Consider the following 18,835-nt stretch of genomic DNA (forward strand, 5'->3'; position numbering starts at 1 on the left):
GCCCCAGCCCCTCTCCACACCCAGGAATCCCCCCTGGATGGGTGAGGCATTGCCTCTGAAGTTTCTATCAAAGGCTCCGGGCACTTAAAAATAACAAGGAGCACCTCCTTCCCACCCCCGGCACAGAGGGAGGGAGCCCAATGTGCTCACAAGATGTCCCCACTCTCACAGTTCTGGGCCCGGAGGGGCCTCATGCCAGCTCAGCCTTCCCACCTCCCCCGCTTTCCCAAGTGGTGGCCTGGCCAGGCTGCCCTCTGTCACTGCCCTCTGATGAGACCTGGGCATGGGGTGGGTGCCGGGGCGGGGTGGGGGTTGCAAATCTCGCTTGGCTCCCTGAGGTCCCTCAGAGGCATAAAGTGGTCCACAGGCAGAAGGCAGTGGGGGGAGAGGAGATGGGAAGTGAGGTGAAACAGGAGCTGGCGAGGGGCCAGCCGGGTGCCGAGGAAGGAGGCAGTGGGGGCCGCTGGGCTGCTGAACTGTGCTCGAGGGAGCAGCACATTCCGTTGCCACTTGGGGCCTTCCCAGAGCCCCCCCCCGCCCCGCCCGGGGCCGCAGCTGCCTGCAAGCCTTGAGCAGACACACACAGATACTTATAAACACCCAGACACAAACACACGGAAGCGACACTCACAGACACGCTCACAGAGATACACACAGACATGTGCGTACGTATAAACACCCGACAGACCCACAGAGCCAACACGGAGATGGGCACGGGCCGTTCCCCACGAGACACAGAGGCGCACACGAGGACCTCCCCCGCCAAACATGAAGACACCTGGACAACACACACAGATACACGCCTCCCACCGTAGACAGACAGACATACACAAACAGCCACACGCGTGCGCGCGCGCGCGCACACACACACACACACACACACACACACACACGGGAATTCGGTGCACAGATGGGAAATTTAACTCAAGAGGTGCCCTTAGGTGATCACAGCCCTTCTGCTCCTGACACAACACGCTCCGGTCCAGCCTTCGGGTCCTGTTCAGTGTATTGACTTGCCGAGGGGCATCAGGGTTGCTGTGCCTATGGGTGCGTGTGCATTTGAGGGTGAGTGGTGTGTGTTGAGCAGTGGCTTCGGTCCTCTCCTCCCCCTCCCTCTCTCCAACAGGTGATTGGGAGGAAGGGAGGGCCCTCCCTCTTCCCCACCCATTCCTGAGCCCGAACAATGCCCTCCCCAGGCCCCGAAATAGCCCCTGAGCTTAGCCAATGTCCTTTTATGGCCCTGTCCCTATTGTGCACTGTGGGGGTGGGGGGGACTGGGGTCAGGAGGTGTCCGGACAGGATAAAGGCCAGGCCTGGGAGCCTCACCTACCCTGCTCTCTGCTTGCCATCTCTCCACATCCCTCTCTGTGCTTACAGCTCCCATGGCCCCCAAAAAGCCAGACCCCAAGAAGGACGATGCCAAAGCAGCCAAGGCGGCTCCCGCGCCAGCGCCCGCACCTGCACCCGAGCCCGAGCGCCCCAAGGAAGTGGAGTTTGATGCCTCCAAGATCAAGGTGGGTGTGGGAGCTGGGTTTCAGCAGGAAGGACGGGGCAAGTCAGTGGATCCCAGAGCGGACCTACTCAGTGGCAGGCCAGACTCTAGAAAGTGAGCACTGCGCGGACCCTGGAAGCCTCCACGCAGAGGTCAGACAGGCCCTGGGGGCTTTCAGGCATCCGGAGGGCTGCAGCAGGAGGGATGGTTGTCAGACATCAGGCAGGACTCCCCCAGTGCCGCCGAAGGGCAAGTCTTTTGGTGGCTCTGGAAACTGTCTCTTGCCCTTGTCCCTGGACCTCACATCCTCGGAGAATCCCGGAGCTGCCTGGACCCAACCCTGTGGCCAAGTAGGGATCTTCCTTGTCTAGCAGCGGGGTCTCACGTCCACGCCAAGTCCCCCAGGGTGGCCTGGGGGGAGAGGATGAGGAAGTGAGGCCCCGGCCCAGGCTGGGTCACACTCACCCCTACCAGAGTGGCCGAGCCCCAGACTTAGTCAAGCCTCAGCTTTTAGGTAGGGAAGTTGAGGCACAGGCTGAGTAGATCATGTAGGAAATAGGTCTTGGAGCCGTGACCAGTGGAACCAGAGATCCTCTTTCAGAGTCTAAACTTGGAGGGAGAGCCATGACTCCCACCTGTGGTATTTGCATAGTGGCACATCCCCCGTGTCCTGCCTGTCCCCTGTTCGTGGCTGGCCACCGGTCACTGCCACCCTGCCCTGTGGAGCTCCCCCAGCCCTACACAGCTCCTGCTGTCCAGCCAGACCTGTGGCCCAACTGCACAGAACCGTCTCCCGTTCGTGAGCCCTTCCCGGGGCGCCTACCTTGTCCCTCAAGACCCGGGTTCAAATCCCAACATTGTTCCCTCCTGTTCACTGCTCTGGGGCTCGGTTTCCCCAGATGTGAAAGGGGGTAATAAACCTTCCTTGCAGGCTACCAGGAACTGTTCACAGAACGTGCTCTTTGGAGTTGGCTCCCTGAGCCCCAGCCACCCCCCTGTGTCCAAACTCGTGTCCCACAGGTCCCCTGCTGGGGTCCGACCACTCCAGGCCCAAGGTGGCATTGTCCAGTCTCCCCGGATCTGCGGTGGGCACAGACTCCCCTCCGAGAGGAGGGTGTAGGGAGCCCCTCGGGCCGGCCAGTGAAGGGCAGGAGGCTTTGCCAGGAGGCCAGGCAGCCTAATGTCAGCAGGCTTCCTGGTGCTGAGAGAGCTCGCAGGGGGCCGGGAGCAACAACTTGTTCTTCCCAGCACTGGGTGGGGACAAGCACGACAAGGTGGCAGGGTTCCTCTGCGCTGATGTGTGCCGTGGAGGTGGAGGTCGGTGGGGCTCCCAGGGAGCAGCAGTGGAAGAGGTGCCAGTCACGCCCCCTCCCCCAAGCTCCTTTCCCTCCTGCGACCTTGACTTTGGGGCGAGTGACTGCCGTGATAAAAATAGACCTGGTATCGGGTGAGGAGGGGGAAACCAGGTCCCAGGAGGCCTCCTGACCTCAGGTGGCTCTGATGTGGCCTCAGCAAACACTCACCCACACCCCCTGGCCCCATGCTCTGCTTCGGTGGGGGTGGCCTCGGGCTTATGGAAGGGGTGGGTAAGACCCCATTGTAGAGCGGGGCCATGTGAGTGACAGTGCCTAGCCTTGAGGGCCCTGTGCGGGACAGGCGCATGTAAACACTTGCAGATGCACACACGTGTGTGAATACACACACGTGCATCTCTCTCACACACGCGTGTGCATTCCTGTGGATATGCTCTCATGCTGACAGAAACGATCTGGCCTGGACCTTCCCCCTTCCCCCTCCTGTCACCCTCCACAAGGAGATGAGGCCTCCCGTCTCTCTCCTGTGGATGGTTCTGCCCGTTGGGCCCCCAGGCCTGCCGGGGGTGGGGGCAAAGCCAGTCTGATCAAATCTTGTGGCTTCAGACACCTCTGTCCAGGACCAGGGGTGACAGGTAAGGCCTAGGCTGAGCTGGGGACTCAGGACACCGGGCCAGCCTTCTCACCTCTTCCCCAGATGCGGCCCCCCGCCGCCTCCCCCCACCGCCATCAGGGTCTGAGCACATGCAGACTGAAGGCCCTCGTTCTAACAGGTCAGGAGGGGGAAGGAGGCAGGAAGGTGCCAAGGTCGATGGCAGGAGGTTGTGGGTGCTGGAACGGGGACAAGTCGGGTAGCCAAGAGGCTGAGGCCTGGGTTGTGCCCCTGGAAGTGCCTGGGAGGAGGCCTGGTTCCACCCTCTGAGCCAGGCACTCAGAATCTTTGGGGTCTCCTTTCAGATCGAGTTTACACCGGAGCAGATTGAAGGTGAGTGAGGGTCTTGAGCCCGAGGGCGGCAGGGTGGGGCCCAGGGTCTCAGGCCCAGGTCTGAGAGTCCTGCCAGCGCGGCGTGAGTGGGGTGGGCTGACCCTGGGCGTGTCCCCGGTTCACGCCCTCTCCTGGCAGAGTTCAAGGAAGCCTTCATGCTGTTCGACCGCACACCCAAGTGTGAGATGAAGATCACATACGGGCAGTGCGGGGATGTCCTGCGGGCGCTGGGCCAGAACCCTACGCAGGCCGAGGTGCTCCGCGTCCTGGGGAGACCGAAGCAAGAAGGTTGGTATGCGTGAGTGCCAGGCCCCGGGGAGGCCGTCTGTGGTGGGACAACGTGGGACCCTCCCTGCTCTGCGCTCTCTTGACATCTTCCCATTGTCTGGATGAGGACACTGAGCTGGTCTCAGGCGATGCTGACGAGGCAACAAGCATTGAGTTTGCTGGGCCATCTGGCCCCACGCTGATTTGCCAGATAGGAAACTGACAGTGCAAGTGAGCTGCAGCGGCTGGTGTGAGGGCGGCTGGGGGGGGGGGGGGCACCCAGCCTTGGCCACCCTCTGCTCAGTGGCCCTTCCTTGTCTCCTCCACGTCTCTCTGGGGCTCCGGGCCCCAGATTCCCTCACCGTTTTTGCCAGAGAGGTTTGCCTACTTTGCCCCCAGGGAGTGAGACTTAAGCCCTCTCCCCAGGTTCAAAAGTCCCAGGGAAGGTCTCTGATTGGCCCCTGGCCAATCTGCTGGCCAATCACAGGTTGTGGGGAGGGTGGGGTCTATTAGAAAATGACACTATCTAGGAGGGTTTCCCCAAAGGAGAGCAGAGGCGCTAGACAGAGCACTGCAGCCAACCATCCTTGTGGACAGCAAAAGATTATGTAAACAATGCATTTCTCCGTTGACTGTGAAGTGCCTCGTGATGGTGAAGTGCTTTGTGAATGGCTAACGGGTGTAGAGAGTGCTTTGGGACTGTGTGAGGGCCACAGCCCTTCACCATAAGGGACAGCGGAAGGGTGTGCCCATCCCGCCCCTCAAAGTGTGGGACCAAGGACCATCTCTCCACAGAGCTTAACACCAAGATGATGGACTTTGACACCTTCCTGCCCATGCTCCAGCACATTGCCAAGAACAAGGACACAGGCACCTATGAGGACTTTGTGGAGGGGCTGCGGGTCTTCGACAAAGAGGGCAATGGCACTGTCATGGGTGCCGAGCTCCGCCACGTGCTGGCCACTCTAGGTGAGGGCCGCGTCCTCCTCACCCCCACTCCTCCCTCGCGGGGCATCCTGGGAGAAACCACTCGTCACCAGGCAAGCCTGTGTCTCATGTCTGAAATGGAGAGAGTGACAGTCAAGAAGCCTCTATGGCAGGCGACAGCAATGTGGGGAATTTAGAGACTTAGGTAGGGAGGAAGAGAATGTGTTGGTGCAGCTCACAGAACCCCAGGGGACTGAGGACAGCTCTGGGGACAGGGTAGGGCAGTATGGCATATCTAGCAGGATCAACTCAGTCCCGGTGTTCGTTGTCTTGAGGTCACATTCCAGGGACACGGCAACTAAGTGGCCCAGTAGGTTAGGCGCCTGCCTCTTGGACATCCAGACCCCCATCATCTGGCTGGCAGGGGCACCCCCTTCTCAAAGAAGCTTTTTTGTACAGCAAATGTTTATTGAGCACCTGCTATGTCTGCTCAAAGCAGCTTTTCCCCGTGCCAAACGTTGACTGAACTCCTACTGCGTGCTTAGCCCTGTGCTGGTCTCTGGGTTGTGTGTGTGGCTGGGGGTAGGAGGTCGCCCCCCACCGCAGTGAGGGAACCCACACAGCACACAAAACCCAGAGGCAGGAGCGTGGCAGACTTGTCTGAGGAACAGAGATGTTGTCTCTTGGTCTCCTCCACCATCACCCCTCAAGGCCCTCAGCTTCACCCCACGGGCCCTTCCTCGAGCCTCAAGAGGCCGCCCTGGGGAACTGCTTCTGGGGACATGGTGGGGCTGGCCTCCTCGTGATGGGAGGACCCCCAGCAGCCCGTCGAAAAAAGAGGACAGTGCGTGCTGGTGACTTGAACGCCAAGCTGGCTTTTTAAGGACAGAGCCCAGGCTTGGAGGGGGCACCAGGCCTGCACCCCAGGTTCCACCGTTTTTGACTTGTCACTGATTCCCCTGGAATCAGAAATGGGGGTGATGGCCGAGGCCTTGTGAGCCGGGATGGCCGTGCCAAAGTGAGGTGTGGGAGCACTAGGGAGGCAGACCCACCACCCAGAGGGGCTCAGGGGGTCCCCGCACCCTTCGCACCTTCCGGGGGTGCTGACTCAGCCTCCCGCCCCGCCAGGTGAGAGGCTGACGGAAGATGAGGTGGAGAAATTGATGGCGGGGCAGGAAGACTCCAATGGCTGCATCAACTACGAAGGTGCTGCTCAGCAGGCCAGGAGCCGGTGGAGGGTCGGGGGTGGGGACTGGGACCCTAGGCTCCCGCCCTTGGCTACCCGGTGCTTGAGCCCTGCCACTCACTCTCCCCTTCCTTCCAGCATTCGTGAAGCACATCATGGCCAGCTGAGCCTCCCATCGCAGGTGAGACCCCCCACTTCTTTCCAAACCAGCTGCGGCCTCTGCTGAGAGCAGAGATGGCCTCACGCGCTGTCATCCGAATCCCTTATCGCTACCTCCCCATCCCCACCAACCCCAGTTCTCAGTTGGCATCCTGCTGCCTCGCTCCGCCCTGTCCTCTGTAACCAGTGACCGCCTTTGCTCTCAGGGAGCCCAGGGAGGCCATGCTGGGGACCGCTCATCCCCCACTCTCAGCGCTGACACCAGTGGCCTGGAGTTGTGGGGAGCAAGGGAGGGCATCGAGGCTCCTACACCAGCTCCCTCCGCACCGCCCTGCAGATCTCCGTGTGCCTGTCATCTCCCTCTATGAGCTGTGCCTCTCTGTCTTCACCCCAGGGGCCTCATGAATAAACGGCTTCTGTCCTTCCTTTCTTCCTCATTCATTCCTTTCTTCCTTCCCTCTCTCCCTCCTTCCTTCTTTCCCCTCTGTGGCCCTTTGGTTGACTTCTGTAATATGTATGAGCCCCACATGGTTAGCCCTGGACAAAATGAGGGCAGTCATGCTGAGATCCTGCCTCCTTTCTCCCCTTCAAACTATCCTGTCCGGTGTGCCCAAATCCTCTGCGCCTGCGTCCAGGGACACCGGTAGGAGTAGGGCTGAGCTGGAAGAGGCCCGGGTGCCCCCCCACCCCTTGCTCTTGTCCTCTCCTCCTCCCCCTCTCCCCTCTGGGGGTGGGAGCTGTGCTGTAGCCCCCAACACGGGGATGCCACTGGGGTGTCTGAACTGTCTCCTCCCACCACCAGTAATCGGGGACTCACGGGGCACGGGCCCAGGGCCGCCCATGTCGCAGGTGGGGAAACTGAGGCCCAGAGCAGTCACACTGAGTCACATTGGGAATGAATGGCAGGGCAGGAGCTAACTTTGTTTCCAGGCTATCAGAATGGAAGGGGCCTTAGACCCCTGCCTGACTCAGATGGGGAAACTGAGGCACTCTGCCTGTGTTGTGGCTGTAGGCCAGAGGAAGAGGCCTTACTGGGGCAGTATCGGGGGTCCCTGGTGGGTTCCCCAGCCCTGGGCTTCTCAGCAGCAGATAAGTGTACAGTCCCTGAAATGACAGGGGGAGGTACATACACGGCCTGCAAACCCAGTCCCGTTGCCCACACCCTGCTTGGGGCCAGGGCTCCTCCCCTCCCCTTGGAGTTCAGTGGGGAGTGTGAGGGGAGACTTCCTGGAGGAGGTGATCCACATGGTTTTGATCGGGAGGAAAAGCAACGCCCTGCAGAGAGGCTGGGGGCCTAGAGACTGGGGGTGTGGGGGAGATCAGGGGCTCAGAGTGAGGAGTGGGCCACACAGGGTAGGAAACAGCCCGCAGGCCAGGAGGACCCAGGAGGTCAGGGCAGCGCCATCAGGGTGCATTTGCATGGCCTCCTGTGCATGTGAGTGCGTCAGCATGTGAGGTGAGCCTGTGGCTGTGTGAGTCGCTGCGTGAGGGTGTGGTGTGGTGGGGGTCCTGTCTGCAAGTGCGCTGGGGTTGTCAGTGTAAGCGCGTGTGGGGAGTGCGCCCGCAGCGCGTGTGAGACAGTATGTATGAGGGGGTGGGTGTGCAGGAGCCTCACTCATCTTCCTTCCATTTTCTCAGAGTTCATTGAGCACCGACTGTTTGCCAGGCTCTCGCCTAGGCCCCGGGAACACCGTTGTGGAGAAAGTGTCAAAACCTCTGCCCCGTGGAGCTCACAAAGTCACCAACCATAAAGTGTGTCAACACGTGATAAAGGCTGAGGAGGGACCCAAAGTGGGGAAGAGGCTTTGCGGTGTGCGTGTGTGTGTGTGTGTGTGTGCGCACGTGCGTGCACATGTGTAAGAGCTAGGAGGCGGTTGACGTGTTAAATAATGAGGCCGCTGATGATCGGAGAAGGTAATAGTTGGACAACGACTTAAAAAAAAAGAGGAGATAATACCCAGAATATATAAAGGATCTCGACAACTCAACAGCAAAATAATTAATAACCTGCCTCAACAACGGGCAAGACTTGGGGCGCCTGGGTGGCTCAGTCGGTTGAGCGTCTGACTCTTGATTTCGGCTCAGGTCGTGATCCCAGGGTCTTGGGATGGGGCCCCAAAGGTTCTCTCTCTCCCTCTGCCCTTCTTTCCTGCACGGGCACTCTTTCTCTCTAAAATTAAAAAACAAAACAAAACAGGGCAAGACTTGAATAGACATTCCTCCAAAGAAGGTCTACAAATGGCCAATTAGCATGTGAACGGACGTTCAACATCCCTAATTGGGGAAATGCAAATCCAGACCACTATGGGATACCACTTCACGCCCATTAGGATGACTATTACCCACGGAACAACAAGCGTTGGCGAGAATGTGGAGAGACTGGGACCCGTGGGTGCTGTCGGTGGGAATGTAAAGTGGTGCAGCGGCTGTGGAAAACGCCACGGAGGGTCATCGCAAAATTAAAAACACGTTGCCATATGATTCCAGCAATTCCATTTCTAAGTACATGCCCGAAAGAATTGAAACAGCCAAGCGCCCACGGACGGATGAATGGTGTATACACACAATGGACCGTTATTCGGCCCCGAAAAAGGAAGGACATTCTGGCACTTGTTGCAACATGGATGAAATTTGAGGATGTTCTGCTGAGTGAAATAGGCCAGGCGTGGACAAATGCTGTGTGATTCCACTTGAATGAGGTACCTTGAGTCCTCAAATTCATAGAGACAGAAAGCAGAACGCGGTTCCAGGGGGAGAGGAGAATGGGGGTTGTTAAAGAAGAGGAAAAAAAAAACAAGAAAGGAGAGATGGAATGTCTCAGCTGAGACAGGGGCCTGAATGCAAGTGGTCTCCCTGGGAGGTGACCCCAGGGAGCATGGGAGAGCAGCTGGAAGGAAAGGAAGTCTCTGTGGGGCGCATGGGAGCAGAGAGCGCTGCGGACAGTGGGGGCTCAGCCCCACTGGGGGCCTCCAGAAGATGGCTGGCTGTCCTACTGAGGGGATAAGGGAATCAGGCTATCCAGCTACTCCTGTCCTCACTGGTTGAGGCAGGGCCTCCTAGGCAGGCTGGAACATTCGCGTGGGGCACGTCGGCATTTGCCCCGGGCAGCATCGAGGGAAGACATTCCCGCAGCAGGGCACAAGGACGCTGAGCGGGAGCAGGCAGTGCCATGGGGGAGGTGGTAGGACCCGAGTCAGAGAGGTGACAGAGGGCCTGTGGCCACGGGATGGGCTTTGGTGGGTGCTGCGGGGAGATGTTTTATCAGTATCACTCTGGCTGCCACGTGGAGAATAGCCTGGGGGACACTAGCAGAAACAGAGTGATAAGGTAGGAGGGTCCAGGAGAGGAAAACAGATGAGAGGCAGCAGCTTGGCCCGGTGGAGATGAGAGGCAGTCAGACTGCAGATCACTTTGAAACCAGTCTCAACAACATCTTGGGCAGGTTTCGAGGCTTTCCGGTTCCTTTCCTTGTCTCAACGCAATCCACCCCAGCCCCAGATCCTGTCTGGGGCGGCAGGAGAGGGACTGCTCGTTTATGGCGGGGAGTCTGGCTGGCTGGTGGGGCAGCGTGCGGTGGCCTCTGTTAGTGGGGGTGTCTCCCGAGTACGTGTGACCTTGTTGGACTCTGGCTAGCCTCCCAGGACAAATGGTGGCCAAGGACCCTCACAGAAAAGCAGGGCCTCCCGCTGGTTACAATCAGGGCAGGGAGCCACGTGACTGACCGATACCCTTCTGGGCAGCCCCCACTTCCTGCCTGCCCCAGCCACCTCATTCCCGGACGCCAAGCCGGGGAACTGCTGAGCTCTCTTTCAGAAGTCTCCAGGGGCCTCATGGGACCGGGACATCCCAGCTTTTTCTTTCTGGGGATGCTCACCCTGGGCCGGAGTCCTGCAGGCAGGGATCACACCTGTCATCTCCAGGCAAGAAGCGACCCTGCCTCCAAGTTCACGTCTCCCCTGGATCCCAGGGGATACATTGCTCTCTCAAGAATGCCTGCCCCTTCCAGAATGGTCCTGCGGGGCTCCCAGCCTGCCTTAGTTCCTGGGAGCTACCACCCCCCTCGGCTTGGTCTGGCAGTGGAAGGGAGCGTCCCACGCGTTCCCCTAAGACACTCTGCAGCCCGAACCCACCGGTCTTCCTGTGTGGATGAGGGGGCAGGCTGGAGGTGGCTGGCGGGGTACAGCAGGGGCTGTTGTGTCTGATAAGCTATGGCTGGGGCGGTTTGGTCCCACTCGTTGGGACTCCCCTCGGAATATGTCTCTATCCCAGTCATGGTCATGTTGCCCCTCTGGGCCTTTTTTTGCCTCTTGTATATGGCTGTGCTGACCACGTGTGGGCTCCGGCCGCCAGCTATAGGTACAAGCGTCGCAGTGGATGGGTGGAGGGTTCTAGGGGAGCCACTCAGCTGCAGGGGTGAGAGTTTTCCTCACTCAGCATCCCATCCCCTCTCCCCCCTGCCTCGGCTGGGTGGAATGTGTATCTCTGTGTGTCCCCGTGTGTTTGCGCATGAGTGTGCCCACAAGTGGGCCTGTGTGTTTGTGTCTGTGCCTGTGAGTGCATGAGTTGCCCGTGTGCATACCTGTACATGTGTGTGCTGCTCGCCTGTGCATATGGGCACGTGTGTGTTCCCCCGCGTGTGCATGTCTGTGTGTGTCTGCATGCATGTTAAAGTGCGTATGTGCTAGGGGGCTCTGCCGAGTCAGTGCTGGGCCGGGGGGACAGCACTGCCAGCCGGGTTGTGGCCTTCCCACAGTTGCACAAACACTGTCCCAGCTGTCCCCTCAAGCAGGGTGGTCTAGCCTGTGGCCCTGTGGCCGGTGGCAAGGGATGGGAGGGGGCAAAGGGTTTGCCCCCTTATTGGCCTGGTCCCCTCCATGTCTCAAGTGCCTGATCTGGGGTCTCTCTATGGCTCACTTACCCCATCTGGTCTGAGGCCTGATCTCTGAGGTTGTTCTTTAAAAAAATTTTTTTTAATGTTTATTTATTATTTTTGAAAGAGAGAGAGGGAGAGACAGCGTGTGAGCAGGGGAGGAGCAGAGAGAGGGGGAGACACAGAATCCGAAGGAACTCTGAGCTGTCAGCACAGAGCCCAATGCAGGGCTTGAACCCACAGACAGTGAGATCATGGCCTGAGCTGAAGTCAGATGCTTAACTGAGTCACCCAGGTGCCCCCTCTGAGGTCTTTCTAAGGTGGCAGGAATATTCCCCTCTGGTTTCGGTCCTGGTCCAGGCCGATCCAGAGAGTCAGTGGGGCAGCCAGGGAAAAGTGGGGGCCAGGGGCAGAGTTCAGCCTCAGGACCCTAGAACCAACTGTCCCTCCTCTGCTCTGACGTCCCTGCATGGCTGCTTCCGGCTCTTGGTAGCCTGCTACGCCCTGCGTCCTCTCTCCAAACACCATCCTCAGGGATCGTGAGGTCACCACGGGGACATGGGTCAGATAGCACTAAGTGAGGGGCTGAGAAGGCCAGAATCTCAGGCCGAGGTAGAATGAAGTCGGGCAGGGTCTTGAAGACATCACATATTACGAGAAGGAAAATCTTACGAGAAGGAAAGAAATCAGGCTGCAGGTATGAGAAAGGGGACGCTAGGGCTCAAAGCACTCAGCGGCAGAGGGGCCGACAGAAAGCTGATGAAGATGTTAAGAGAAATCAGAGGCGGAGTAAAAGGGTCCAAGCCACAGAGTGTATGAAATCAGAGGCAGGGTAGGGGGAGGATGTGGGGGAGATAGGAGGAGAGGCCAAAGAAATCAGGCGGTGGCGGGTGTGACAGGCAGCCCTCATTGCTGTGAAAGTATGTGCTTGGGGACACCAGGCGGGAGGCTCTGCTGTCCGTCCTGAAGCTGTGGGTGGTGGGGAGTGCTGAGGGGAGGGGGCGCAGAGGAGCCTGTGGGTGCCGGCCTAGCCACACCCCAGGACTGCCGGCCCGGTCGCCTCAGAGAACAGCAGGAAAACCCCAGACCTTGAACCCGGTGACCCCGGCACAGAAGTGGCTCCCTGGGGTTCTCCCAGGTCCCTTCCACCCAGCCCTAGGCCCGCCCTCACCCAAGTCTGGGGGTTATTTGTTCCCGCTTTCCCAAAGCCGCACAATCCTGGTTTGCCCAAACACTGACAGAGCACAGCTGGAATGTGGGGAGTGTGTGAGTGTGTGTACATGAGGCTCCCTGGGGCCGACCGCCCAACATGCCCCCTCTGGTCTCAGCAGCCAGGGCCCAGGGCCCCTCCGACAGGGGAGGGCCTAGAAGGTCAGGGCTGGGAGGGGGCCCCTGCCAGCCCCCTCTTCCCCTGCCTAGCTGAGGACGCCTGGGATTCCACAGTTTTCTTCCAATCTGTGTTCCCTTCTCTGGCCTATAGGTCTGGGTACCTCACCCACCTATCCGGGGAGGTCTTGGTGGGAATGAGCACGCCAGAGCCTTTCTAGAGGATTGGGGGTGGAATGTCGGAAGACTCTGGAACTCCAGAGATGGGAAGACAGTGGTCCTTGGGAAGTCTTAGGTCTTGGCCAACTTTCTGATTTTTATACTTTGGTCCAGCTGAATATGATGAGCTTCCCTTTTCCCCCACCAGTCCCATACCCTGGGTCTGGAGGCCTCGATCTTCCCTCCCCTCAGCATCTCTTCTACCTCACCTCATTCGTCCTCTGGTCTTTTCCCCTCCCTTCCTTCCATGGTAAGCCTAGAAGCCACTTAAAGGTGCTCCAGAATGGCAGCCCCAGCTCTGGAGCCAACTGGGAGAGGTAGTGAGCACCTTGCCCCAAGGAGTGTGCAAGCACAGGGAAACCCATTCTAGTCAGGAAGGCTGCCAAAGGGGTTCTTGTGCTGGTAGAGTTTGGAAGCATTGGGGTGTCCCCAAGCCCCAGGGCCCAGCTTGTGACAATATCCAAGAACGTTTTCACGAGAAAAAAGTAAGGCCCATGTTGGTGGCCCATGGCCTTTCCATGAAGCTCAATTTATCCATCTTTAAGGCCTGCTTGTCTTCCTCCCAAGATCTCATGTGGCCTCCTTTTTTCTGTCTTGAGAATATCCTTTTGTTTACAAAACAATGCTGACGGTAGCTGGTGGCTGTTGTTTTCATGTCTTTAGTTGGCAAACTAAGACCTTACAAGTCAATTTTTAGGTTTTGAGAAAATCTCACAGAGAAAAATCTGCAATCGACATCTCCCCCAACCCCTGGAAAGAAACCCTTGAATGAGGCCTAGCCTTTCTAGGTCTAAGGCTCATTGTAATCCATCCATCCATCCATCCATTCATTCACTCATTCACTCATCCACCTGTCCTGTCATCATCAGATGCCTGTGCTCCCTCTGTGATGGCTAACAGAGGCCTGGCCCTGCCAGTTGGAACAGAGCAGGGAGTGGAGACTTGGCAGGGGCAGTGCAGATGAGCCCTTAAGACAAGCGGGCACTGACGGGGCCGGGGCTGGGGGAGGGGGCACACAGGGTTGGCGGGGGGGGGGGGGGGGAAGACGCTTCCATTCCCTTCATTGCAGACTCTGGGACCCTGTGATTCGGAGTGTCCCCAAACCTTTGGATGCCTATACCTGTTCCCACCTGCAGCTGGGAGTGGGAAGCCAGTGGCCACAGCCCCTTGTCTCTAGCTGCAGCACAGGGGCGGGATGGTGGCTGCAGAGACAGGACGGCACATGTCCAATGGTTTCTAACTCGGGGAAGAGAAACAGTGCTCAGGGCTGAGGGACAGATGAGGGGGGAGGCTGAGCACATCCCAGGAGCTTCAGGGGTTCCCTCTGCACGGCCTGATCTGAGTAAAGGGGCCCAGGGCTGGGAGCCCCCAGGAGGGAGATACACCCAGATCCACAGCTGCAGGTTAAGCCAGCTCCGGACTAACTGATAGCTTCTCCGTGTCTCAGGAGCTCAGGCTCTGTGCAGTCCATGCCCCAGAGGGTGCCTTCCTTGTAGTAAGGGGGTCCCTGGGGTAGGTCTGAAGAGTAGAGCTGGGGGTGTGGGCAGGCCCTGGGCCCCTAGGCTTGGGTGGAAGGCGCGAACCCTCCAGGGCCACATCACAGAGTGACTCTGACCCTCTGAAGAATCTGAGGATCTGGTCATCAAGCCCCACACGTAGGGTGGACATGCCTGGCTCTCGGGTCAGCAGCGGCGAGATGGTATCAGGGGTGGCCTCCAGGGGCGCCTGGGGGGCTCGGTCGGTTGAGCGTTCATCTTCGGCTCAGGTCATGATCCCGCGGTTTGTGGGTTTGAGCCCCGCATCGGGCTCTCTGTCATCATTGAGGAGCCTGCTTCAGATCCCCTGTCTCCTTCTCTCCGTGCTCTCTCTCTCTCTCTCTCAAAAACAAATAAACATTAAAACAGAAAAAAGAGTGGCTTCCACACTCAATCCTCAGCACCCCCGGGGTTGCCTGCCCCGCCTAGACTCCTGCCTCAGTTTCCCCCGAGGTCACAGTCCCTCTCTTAGGTGGAGGCCCTGAAGCCTGCAGGCTCGGGGACCAGGGCCTGGGTCAGACCCCATTTAACTCATCAGGACACAACCATCACCTGCTTGTGCTCCCAGCTCTCCCCCAGGTGCCAGGACACTGTGGTGAGGTGACAAGGAAAATGCCTTTGCCAGGTCCTGCTCTGGTCTTGGCCCCGCTCCCAAGTGTCCTGTCCTTACAGCTCGGCCTATGCTTCCAGACCCGTCTTGCCATCCCGGAGTGAGTGAGGAGGGACCTCTAATTCCATTCATCTGGAATGGGTGCCTTCCCTGCCGGCCTTGGGTTCCGACCTCAAAGTTGGGCAGGAAGGGGCCTCAGACACCTGGGCCAACCTCTTTTCTTCCAGGGCGAGTCTGATGAGCTGCTGTTTGCTTGAACACCCCCAGCAACAGGAAACTCACCCCCTGTTGAGGCGTTTCTGCTGAGTGGGCAGCTTCCTGATGTGGGGCAACAGTTTGTCCAGGGCCTCCCTAGTTCTCCAAAACTGGGTCCTTAGAACTGTTGCTCCCCAGCCTGGCCTCTAGGTGACTCTCTAGGCTGACCCCAGCCCTGCCGTCCTCTGGGCTGATCCCTTGATCCAGGATGGGCCTTGCCCTCTGTAAGGTTGCTGACCCAGCCAGAGGTCGGTTTGTTAATGCCCTGAGCAGGGCGGGGCCCCTGAGGGCTGTTCTAGCACCTGCTCCAGGCAGGAGACGCCAGGGCCGGCTCTGCATTGTAGAGGGGGCCTCTGAGGTCACCAGTGTGGAAGGTAGCCCAGAGAGGGTGAATAGAGGCAGGGAAGACAGTGTTACAAGAGGGTGACAGGGCAGCGGGGATCCAAGCTTGGGGGGAGGTAAGTTCAGGTGCAGACTGTGGGGGGAGGTCCCTGCAGGTTGTCCTGGAGCTCTCGCTCCGAGCCTCAGTCTCTCTCCTGTGCTGGGCTGGAGGTGTGGAAGCCTCTGCCGTTCTGAGCCCTGGAGAGGCCCCTTCTGGACTCTGAGCTTCGGGCTGGGGGCGGTGGGGGGCGGCGGGAGGCGACAGCTGCTTTGAAATGTGGAGAATAATAAAGCGAGGAATGTCTGAGCTCAGGGGAAAAAAATAACCCCCACCCGCTGGGCCTCCCACCCTGCCTGGCGTAATGAATTAAGTACAGGGAGGCACGTTTCATGTGGGGGCGCAGGCTGGGGGAGGCTAGAGGGCCCCTAATGAGAAACAGGGTCCTGGTGGGGCCCCCGGGATCTGGAGCCAGGGGCCACCTGACCCGAGCCTTGGCGGTGGGTGCCCTTATTCCCCAAAACCTTCCTCTCAATCTCCCTTTGTCTGCATGTGAGAGGGGGTGGGGGCACTGTCCCATCCCGGTGCTGACCTCTGACCCTGGGCTGAACTCCAGTACTGGCTCTAAAAGTCAGAAAAGGGAGAAAGTGTAGCTGACTTGGAGGGACCATCTCTTTCTTCATTCTCACTCTTCCTAAACAGAGCACTGATTGGGTGCATCCGGAGTCCAGGATGAGGGGGCCCACGCTGCCCCCTGCTGGATCCCACCAAACCTGCAGCAGCCGCCTCTGACCAGCAAGCCCCAGGCCCCTGATTCCAGGCCACCTCCTGACTTCTAGTCTCCACAGTCCCTCCCCTTCCTCCACCAATCCCTCTGGCCAAAGCAGCCTTCCACCCTGGCCCCAGCTCACCTCTCCTTGGGACTTGGACATCAGTGCCTCCCAGTCCAGCACTACCCTTTCAGTCCACCAGTCTGGGGAATCTGGCTTTTTCACAGGTCACCTTCCCCCACCTCTGCTCTCTCCCTCCCCAGTGAACTTAATATTCCCCCAACAAAGCCCACACTCTCACGTCTCCACTCATGCTGTCCCCTCTTTCTTATCTGGTGGACCCCGCTCCATCTACCTGCAAAATGGCCTTCTAAAAGACCACCCCTTCCCAGGGGGCCCAGGGAACAGTAGGTACGTGAGTAACTTAACCATCAGCAATAGGGTGAATTCTCAACAAAGGAGCTGGAGAGGGGTGGAGGCAGGTAGGGGTGTTCTTGGAGCTTCCCAAAGAGCCTGGCCTCCCAGCTTCTGCTGGCTTGGGGCAAAGCTCCCACTTTATTTTTTTATTTTTATTTAAAAAAAAATTTTTTTTTTCAACATTTATTTATTTTTTGGGACAGAGAGAGACAGAGCATGAACAGGGGAGGGGCAGAGAGAGAGGGAGACACAGAATCGGAAACAGGCTCCAGACTCTGAGCCATCAGCCCAGAGCCCGACGCGGGGCTCGAACTCACGGACCGCGAGATGGTGACCTGGCTGAAGTCGGACGCTTAACCGACTGCGCCACCCAGGCGCCCCATTCCCCCCCCCCCCACTTTATTTTTAAGAAGTCTGGCCCAGGACTTGGAGCTCCTTGAAATATTCTCCCCCACGTCCCTTCCCTCCCCCCACCCACTTTAATTAAAACCATTGTTTGCAAGCACATGTTAATTAAAAAGCAAACATGTTTTGCTAAGTAATTTGGAAGCTCTGGTTATACAAACCAGAGTCATTCCAGTTAAAAACAACAACAACAACAACAACAAACCACCCTCACCCAGCTTGCCCCAGTGTCTTGAGAGCTGAGCCTGTGTCCTGGGAGCTGAGGACCCCTTTGGCTACAGTAGATGCCTGTCCCTTTAGAGTTTACACTCTGTGTGGAGGCGTAGCCAGGCCACGGCATCCTTTCGTCTCACAGGTGGAGGCCCGGAGGTGACTCAGAGGCCTGGAGCTCTTGGCCAACCCTTTGCAAACGTGTACTTTGGGCCCCAGGAGCAACAGCTGGTGAGGAAGGGGGACAGACTCCTGTGCCCCATCTTGCAGGCAGGGTCCTTGTCTCTGAGCCGCTGCCCAGCTGTGGGGTGAAGGGAGGAGGATGGGAGCATAATGATGCTGCAAGCCCCGCGAGGAAGGCTGGTGGGTGCTGGGTGGCCAGGGCTACCCCCCTAAGGTCTCTAGCACAGCTGGGGCTACAGATACCCAAAGCTGGCACAGCTGATCCTTTAGGTGAGGGTCAAAGGCCAGGACCAGCCTGATGGGTCAGGGGAGCCCTGGATGCTCAGAGACATCTCCTCTAGCCCCAGCTCCCCACTCTGTGTCTGGGGACGGCCACAATGCCATGTTCCCCACCCTGGCTCCTGGCCCTGGGGGTGCTGGGGCCTTGGAGGCCCTTCAGACCCTGTGCAGTAACCCCAGGGCCCATTGCAGGGTTCAGTGACCTCCAGCCTCTCCTGCTCCCCCCTCCCCTGTTGGCAGGGATGAGCGCATTTCCCCAAGGGACCTCTCCAGGCTGCTAACTACCTTGCAACCTGCCTGTGGGTTCTCCCACTTGGGAGCCCTGCTAACAGGAAGGAGTTTCTCATACGAAGGTCTCCTCGTGTGGTCTCTGTGTGTCACTGTTAGCCGTGACCGTGACCCCGGTGTGAAGTGGGTGTGAAGTGGTCTCTCCTTCCCTCCTGAAGGAGGAGAGGGCCTGAGGATGCAGGGGTGGGGGCCTGGGGCAGTGACCGGGAAGGGTAAGTTTGTGTGTGGGCAGAGGGGAGGTGGACGCCGGCACTGTGGGGCACGGTGGGCGGGCTCGTTGTTCTGCGTGCGCGCGCGCGCACACACACACACACACACACACACACACACACGCACACACACGGAGAAGGGGATCAGTGGCAGGGAGCCAGGAGACCCAGCTTTGTGCGGTCCAGCCGGCCCTCTCCCCTCTCCGCACTTGGTAGAATGAAGACTGTGTGCTGGGATGCGCGTAACTTGTCACACGCGGTGTTTGCCCCACGGGAACACACACACACCCTCACAAGCCACGACACGCGGTGACCTACAGCGACACACGCTGGCGGCCGGCTCCGGGGACTCAGCCCTCCCTCGGCGGCGCGCCAGCGACACACACAACACCGCCTCTCCACTCGCACCCACATTCCGGGCGGAGTCGCGCTCCCGCCGCGCTGCCCCGATCGGCCCGCGGCGCGGCGCTTCTGTTCCGTTCGCTTCCAGCGCCGGGACCGCAGCGGGCGGGCCGGGATGAGCTCACGCCGCCGCCCGCCGGCCTCCCCGG

At 59.0% G+C, this 18,835-nt stretch overlaps 1 protein-coding gene across 3 annotated transcripts; it reads left to right on the top strand.

Annotated features, from left to right (window-relative positions):
- Positions 1-1,308: 1,308 nt before the first annotated feature.
- MYL3 (myosin light chain 3) lies at positions 1,309-6,754 on the top strand. 3 transcript variants are annotated; one of them, XM_086698388.1, is made up of 7 exons: positions 1,328-1,514; positions 3,763-3,790; positions 3,929-4,078; positions 4,853-5,026; positions 6,113-6,190; positions 6,309-6,351; positions 6,467-6,754. In XM_086698388.1, exons 1-6 carry the CDS (start codon positions 1,383-1,385, stop codon positions 6,335-6,337), a joined length of 591 nt encoding a protein of 196 aa, XP_086554514.1. In that variant the 5' UTR covers positions 1,328-1,382; the 3' UTR covers positions 6,338-6,351; positions 6,467-6,754. The 3 variants fall into 3 exon arrangements, with proteins under 3 accessions (XP_086554515.1, XP_086554514.1, XP_025771946.1); XM_025916161.2 differs by having other exon boundaries at positions 6,536-6,754; XM_086698389.1 differs by lacking the exon at positions 3,763-3,790 and having other exon boundaries at positions 1,309-1,527; positions 3,914-4,078; positions 6,536-6,754.
- The last annotated feature ends 12,081 nt before the right edge of the window (positions 6,755-18,835 follow it).

The sequence above is a fragment of the Puma concolor genome, chromosome A2, assembly GCF_028749965.1.
Source record: "Puma concolor isolate L17-30 chromosome A2, mPumCon1.1.hap2, whole genome shotgun sequence".
Taxonomy (NCBI): domain Eukaryota; kingdom Metazoa; phylum Chordata; class Mammalia; order Carnivora; family Felidae; genus Puma; species Puma concolor.

What these genes read in the sequence shown, in the direction of transcription:
- MYL3 (XM_086698389.1), top strand. Translation starts at nt 1,383, where the DNA reads ATGGCCCCCAAAAAGCCAGACCCCAAGAAGGACGATGCCAAAGCAGCC. An exon ending in GATCAAGGTGGGTGTGGGAG is followed by an intron (nt 1,528 to 3,913) that starts CTGGGTTTCAGC and finishes TCCCCGGTTCAC; the next exon opens with GCCCTCTCCTGGCAGAGTTC. An exon ending in CCACGTGCTGGCCACTCTAG is followed by an intron (nt 5,027 to 6,112) that starts GTGAGGGCCGCG and finishes CCGCCCCGCCAG; the next exon opens with GTGAGAGGCTGACGGAAGAT.